The 7,312-nt window shown below is 38.8% G+C and overlaps 1 protein-coding gene across 4 annotated transcripts in view; it reads right to left on the bottom strand.

The window, feature by feature from the left end:
• Positions 1-1,061: 1,061 nt before the first annotated feature.
• mag (myelin associated glycoprotein) overlaps positions 1,062-7,312 on the bottom strand; it is an 11,063-nt gene continuing 4,812 nt past the window's right edge. Inside the window, exons 8-12 of one of the 4 annotated variants that reach the window (XM_013915348.1) lie at positions 7,250-7,312; positions 5,628-5,727; positions 4,916-5,012; positions 4,587-4,640; positions 1,062-4,271 (exon numbers count right to left, since the gene is read on the bottom strand). In XM_013915348.1, the coding sequence (XP_013770802.1) occupies positions 4,113-4,271; positions 4,587-4,640; positions 4,916-5,012; positions 5,628-5,727; positions 7,250-7,312 (473 nt within the window). In that variant the 3' untranslated portion in view covers positions 1,062-4,112. The remainder of the gene's footprint in view (positions 4,272-4,586; positions 4,641-4,915; positions 5,013-5,627; positions 5,728-7,249) is intronic. The other 3 variants (XM_013915349.1, XM_013915351.1, XM_013915350.1) reach the window with 3 other exon arrangements.

The following is a 7,312-nucleotide window of genomic DNA, read 5'->3' as shown; positions in this document are numbered from 1 at the left end:
TAAAGAATGTTTTACAAAGAGGAAGAAAATGAGCTGCCTGTTGAGTTAGAAACATACTGCAGTATTTCATGTCCAGTTACTTGTAAATCAATTCATATTATGCATTACATATTCATACATATGTTTATGTACAAATTACACCACCAACATGCCCATTCATCATTTGCTTATGCCTATCCTGCCACACACAGATAGTCTCTGAGACAGGTTTGCTTCTTTTAATGCCAGACCCGTAGGTGGGAATTAGCTGGTCTGGTCTTCCTCCCCTTGCTATTCTTTCTAGACATGCATGTTTGAGAAGCCTTTTACTGGAACCGGTGGGTCTCTGTAATTTCAACATAAATTCATGAAAAAAAAAAATATATATATAATAAAAAATATTTTTTTATTATATATATGTATACATATATATATATATATTGCTATAGAGAGGTGGGAAAGTACAGCAAACCAACCAAAAATGCAAACTTAGGGAATAATATTTCAGGATTAGTAGTATTTTGTGCCCAAGCAGCAAGATCTCCACACTACTGGAAGATGGTTCACAATTCCTCTTAACCTGGTGGTGGTACAGTATAGACATGGACACCTTTTGACATTGAGACTGAAAATAAAATCTTCTTTGGGCACAAATGCTTGGTAGAAGTTGGGAAAGTATGCAATTATAACACATACTTGAGATTATCTGTGTGCCAAGTCCCACCCCCGATGCATCTGCTTCTAATGTTATCAGGCCACTAAATGGCTGAACAGAAGCAGTAATGGATCGTGTGTTTCCAGATTAAAACATTAACAAAACAGCACGCTTGCAGGCTGGATGAGCACTGGAGGCTTAATGTATTCGACTCTGTGTTTAAATTTTTTGTGACACACAATCTTGACTTGTAGAGTTTGATCATGTTTTTGTTTCTTTCATTTTCTAAAGTTCTTTAGCCATTAAAAGAACTTAATCCGAGAAATAAAACCAATATGTGGCATACATTTTTGCATTTCAGAACACCAAAACAGAATAATAAACAGACAGAAACTAGTTGTTTTCTATCAATAAACAGCTGTTTCCATACGGTGTTGTCTTTGTTTTATTTATATTTGCAGGAAACTGAAGACAAATGAATTTGCTGGAGGCATCAAGGACTTTTTAAAATAAAAGAGCAAGCAAACTACATCATTGGTGACAAACCTACAGTCATTACAACAGTGCTTATTTGCAGAGACTGCAAACCCCGATCTAAATTATATAATCATAAATGAAGAAACAAAAACTCCATAATAATTATTATGATCACCACAAAGTACTGGACATACACATTTTCTTTACAGCACACTGTGGCGAAGATTAGATAAGATATTTCTGCTTTAAAAATAAATAAATAAGAATATGAGGAGATCGGAGACAGTGAATGGTTAATGACTCTGTGCAGGCAGGCAATTTAGGAATGCTAGCTTGCATATTTGGAACCCTTCATCTATAATTTAAGAGAACAGTGTCTTAATAAAAGGCCAGCATTGATTAAAAGTCTTAATCAGTGAAATTTAATAAAAAAAATGTCTCATTTCTCATCATAAAGCTACAGGTAAAAATTATACCTGCATATTATTACCAGAACGGAAGAGCATCCAGTTAGAAAAACGTCAGGTCTTCACTTGTAGTTAAAACCAAACGTAATCTGAAGTTTCATCATCATGGTTTATTCATTTTGACAGAGAGATTCATTTGGGTTCAGTTCAGTTTAACAGTTAAAACTGAAGTGCTCCTTATAATGTATCATTCTTTGTTTCACAATGCCTTTCCCCTCTAGAGATGTCTGTACCTGTACATAATTACTGTAGTTTGAGGCCTATAGTGGATTTTGCTCTGCTGATTATGAAACCATTTAAACACAGCTTACATAAACACTCTGCTGCTTCAGTCAACTTACTCCATCATTTTAAATGAGACAGCCAAACAAACCAAACCGAATTTCATAATAGGATTTTATAAACCTTTAGTCATTATATTTATATCCAAAGAAATTTTAATCTTCACAAAGAGATTATTTCTCCATTTCTTTCTTTTGTTTTCCACTTGACTTTTCCATAAACATCTTTACATACATTTAACAATGTACATTAAAAATTGCATATTTGCTATTCTGTGTTACATTGTTAAAATCAATCTGAAGTGCAATAAATACCAATTTAAATCAAAATTACAATCAATATCTATGGTTTCTTATGCAAAATGATAGGGTATATGGAGTTATGGCTACAGTGTGTGTGCAAGTCTGAGAGATGACTCTATAAGACATGGTGTAAACTGACAGGTAGGAGGCTTCTTGGTTTGTTTAGATCAGTTATGAGGTTTGGTCTGTACTAAGTAAAAAGCTACACAATACAATGTTCTCAACTAGCTTCAGAAAATCTGAAGGCATGGTGCTTCAAAGGTAAAGATTGCTTCCATTAAGCTATTGCTCGCATTAAGGGTAACTTATGACTCTGTAATTGGAACTAAACCAGTACCAGGGACCAAACTCTGGACATCGTGGTTCCTGTGAATTTGGCCATTTATTAAAAAAAAGAAGAAAAAACCCTGTCTCTTGTGAGTTAATACATTCAATGGATAAGCAATGCTAAAATACTAAGTACTCCCTTAATGATTAATGGAAACAATACAGAAAACACAGCCTTTGATTTAACTTCATGTAGATTCATGTAGTCAGAGGTTGGGAACTGTTTTCTAACCTTCTATTAAGACAGTGTTCAGTCAGAGTGGCTGAGTGACGTGTGACAAAACTGCTTTTCATTTGTCAGTCTGGCTTTTCACTGCTGTTCAATACTTGAATGTGTGCCTGCTGGCAAAAGAATCATGCAGGATGTTTACTGTACAAACTAGAATCCCTTTCACCATCAATATACATCAAATTAATATATTATTGACACCATCATTATCAAGTTAGACTATTAGTGAGCTTTAATAATACACCACAGGTTCATCAAATGTCACTGAGTAGCACAACCAGATGGCTTGTCAGCATCACCTTTTGCCATTCAAACATTTGACGCAATCCTGTGAGAACAAAGCACAGACCTCTGGTGAGGCGATGCTGAAACTTCCCAAAGACCCCAGAAATCAGTGTCCAGTGATCTTTCAGCACAATTTGAATACACACACCCATTCATACATACACGCATTGTCTATAGGAGATAACACTTTGGCCACTCACAAGCAAGTATGTTGTGCTTCAGGTCTGTATTTTCTAGTTGACTTGAATAATTTTGAAGACACACGTGCATTGTGGAAAAGAAGTAGAAAATGAGACACTTTGCGTTGGCCACAGTGGAAGAAATCCCCTCAGATCTCATTCTTACACCTACACGAAAAATGCCAGAATCAAGGTTCGACCTTTTTCAGAACTGGAAAGTATGTCGCTTAAATTTACAGACTTACTATCAGAAGTGATGGTGACTTTTTCCAGGTAAAATGAGAGGCTACTGTGTCACAGCACACATTAAATACAATTATGTAGAATCTAAAGGCATCTCCTTTTCTCATTTCTGACAGTTATCTTCTTAGGACACAACAAGATAGGAGAGGGTTCGCTCTCAGTACACAGACACACATAAAGATAAGACAACAAAAAGCAGTTACTCCTTGCCCTGATGCTTCGACTGGCAGCAGACACAGTGACAGTTAAAAGAATAGATGGAGAGCAAACAGTGAGACAGACACAACAGCAATCAAAAGGAGAAAAGAATAAAAATATGGCCACCGTTTAACGCTGTGTGTAGAGACAATGTACTGCAACTTGAACTAGGCTTGAAATTAACATGTGCTTTACATTGCCCAGTTGGTGTTGCTCAAAACCACCAGAAATACCAGTTTTTCCTAATGGTGGTATGTGACGGGGGATCCCATGGAGGAGGGGCAGTCCATAGCAGCGGAAACTGCCACAGAGCAGAAGATTACATGTGATAAATTTGATAAAAATGAGGGGGGAACAAAAGAGTCATATGCAGAGTGAAATCCAGGAGAAGAGGTGGGGTTATTACACAGTTTACGGGGCAGATGATGTGTGTAATATAGGGCTGCCACTGCATCTCGCATAGCCGAGGGATCAGGGAAGGATCGCGATTCATTTGGCTTTGATTTCTGTGTAGTTGCTGCCGTCATCCCTCCTCCCTGAGGCCCCCTCCCTGGACCTTGCCCCGATAAACTCCAGGGAAGCGTAATTCAGCTCTTGCCTCTCCAGTCCCGCCATAGTGCCCACAGATTGATAATCCCCGTCTTCTCCCTGCAGACAGAAACACCGTTTAGCGGCAAAAATCAGCGGCAAGGTGCCAGTGACACCTCAGATTGCAGAAGAGCGCGACAGACACTAAAGAAAAGATGTTAGTGATTACTGGTCGACATACTGAGAGGGAGTCTGAGATGTTTCCTGTTAGACTGGCAGTTTGTGTTAGCAATGAGGCAGCCATGCAGAAGGCAGTATTGGAAACAAACAGCAGTGTACAGAACACAGAAGCTGATATGCGAGGAGATGCATCTGTCACTGAGGCTTGTGTTTTTTGTTTTTTTGTTTTAATGGGGATTTGTAGGGGAACCTTACCGTAGTCTCCTCTAGAATGGAGTTAAACTTTGAGCCCAACAGCTCTGTCTTAAGCTGTGCAAGAGTTAGGGGAGAGAAAAACACACAGAAAAACGCAGAGAAGCGATGAAAGCAAGAGAAAAACAGTGTTTGGAAAGGTCATGGTTGGAGCTACTAGACTGCTAGTGGGACAGATTCTTTCTGGTACCTCATTTCAGAGGTTAACACGGGGTCTTATCATGACTGTACGACTTTTTCATTACACAAAACTTTAACCCCAAACAATCTGAGAATGGTAATCCAACCCATCCTCAATCATAATCATAATCATTGACATCAACATGTCTCACCACTTTCTTCCTCAGATTTTGTTTGTCCTTCTTGACTGCGCTGTAGTACAAAGCTGGGTTCTCCAGGACCACGTCCTGCCTAGGGTTGCCATTCTCTCTGGGGGACGGAGTCACATAATCAGACTCGGTCTCGACTGCCACTAACGCAGGGCGACACGCCAAGCCTGGGCATCCATTTTAAAACAACAAGCTCTGTAAGGTTATGCTGGAGGCCAACCGTGGCTGTGAGTGACGTGGTTATTTTATGGGTTTAGTCGCTGAGATCACACCCACTTCAGGGCCAGAGAAAGCTTGCAAATTTGGTGGTCCAAATATGCCTTGAGGCTAAAATAAAGCACTTTGGTTAAGAGGGCTACTCGAGTTGTATTTAGCATAGCAGGTCAAGGATACAGAAGCAGTGTCAGAGCAGGGAATCGTGCCTGCAAAATATAAGGTTAGTCCAGCTTGCTAACCAACTCCACAAGGCAGCCAGTGTAGATCTCCAAGGATTTCAACAAGGACTTGTCACTGCAAATGAACTGAAAATGCTCAGGAGAAATAATTCTCATGTCCACATCAGTCCCACATTCACTCGTATACAGTGTGCAACGATGTGTTTTAGAATGGATGACTAGGCTTAAGTGTTTCCTTGGATTTCAGAAAACGCTTAGTAAGGAAGTTGACTACTCCTGCCTTGCAACGGCTTCTCCATTAGTTTGTCATTTATACTCACTTCTTGTTGTTGTGACCAACATATCTAACTGCTGCAATGATGAAGGCTATGACTGCCACTCCTCCAATGGTGCCGACTATAACTGCCATCATGTACTTTTCTGAAAACAGAGGTGGTAAAAACAAAAATGAAAGGGAGTGAATTACTGTAAACTTCATTGAGTAACACATGGAGAAACTGCCCACCGAGCTAACAAGCCATATACACTCACTGGCAGCTCTTTTAGATACACCTGTTCAACTGCTCATTACACAGATGTCTAAACAGCCAATCACATGACAGCAGTTCTGTGAATTTAAGACCATGTAGACATGTTTGAGTCAGCTTGCTCAAGTTCAAACCAAGCATCAGTATGGGGAAGAAAGGTGATTTTGTATTTCAGTGACTCCGAGTATTTCAGAAAGTCCTGACCTATGGGGATTTTCCCACACAACCATGTTTAAGGTTTACAGAGAAAGGTCAGAAAAGAAAAGAAATTATCCAGTGAGTAGCAATTCTCTAAAAAAACAATGTGTTGTTCATGCTAGATGTCAGAGTGTGATGTCAGGTTGCTTTGTGCTGATAGGAAGCCAACAGTAACTAAATAAACACTCATTACAACCAAGGTAGAAGAGCACCTTTGAACATACTATCTTGAAGACGATAGACTACAGCAGCACAAGAACACACAATAAGCTAGAAACATGACTGAGGCTACAATACACAAAGAAATTGGAAAAAATGTCTGGTCTGATGAGTCTCAATTTCTGCTAAGGCATTTGGATGTTATGATCAGAATCTGCCCTGTGTCAGCAGTTCAGGCTGTGGCGGTGGTTCGATGGTGTGGGGGATATATTCTTGGCACACTCTGAGTTCTTGAACATTGTTTAAATGCCACAGCCTACCTGAGTATTATTGCTGACCATGTTCATTCCTATGTGAGAACAGTGTACTCATCTTCTGATGGCTGCTTCTAGCAGGATAATGTCACAAAGCTCAAATCATCTAAAACAGGTTTCATGAGAGATGCTATCGTGTCAGTATGGAGCAAAACTTAGGAATATTTCCAGCAACTCCTGGGAATTAATGCTGGTCTGAAGACAAAAGGTGGTCCAACCTTGTATTATTTATACCTAATAAAGTAAGCAGTGGATGTCGTAAGTATTTATAGCATAGTCTAGAGGATTTAGGTATAGAAGAAAATATAAAAGGAAGAAAAGAGACTTTTTTTTTTAAACTGCTGACCATTGTGGAATTTTTAACTGCTAATCAAATAGGAGAAAACTGTGCTTTTTTTGTTCGGATCCATTTTCTGTAGCAAAATCAATAAACATTTAATTTATGGAAATGGGTCAATGTAAGTGGAATTGATTGAAAATTGACTACGGTGTTTAAGTTTATTGTAATTAGTAGAAAAGCACAAAAATTTCCATTGCCTTAAGCTTCATGACACATAACAGGAAATAGTCATAACCAGGCATTGCTTACGCTTAAAGTACAGATAAATGTCAGAAAATAACATCTGACATGTATTAAAGTCTTTATTATAGTGTCATATCAATTTAAATAGGATGTGATAATAGTGACACGATCCCACAATACTTAGTGTCAAAACTAAATACTAAGTAAAGTTGTCTACTCACTCTCTTGCTGCAGCTCCAGTAGTATGCTCTCTCTTCCATATGCATTGGAGATGCTGCAGTGGA

This window comes from Pundamilia nyererei, unplaced genomic scaffold (genome assembly GCF_000239375.1).
Source record: "Pundamilia nyererei isolate P.nyererei 1_Seehausen unplaced genomic scaffold, PunNye1.0 scaffold00289, whole genome shotgun sequence".
Classification (NCBI taxonomy): Eukaryota; Metazoa; Chordata; class Actinopteri; order Cichliformes; family Cichlidae; genus Pundamilia; species Pundamilia nyererei.
This window is presented reverse-complemented; position numbering and strand designations above follow the sequence as displayed.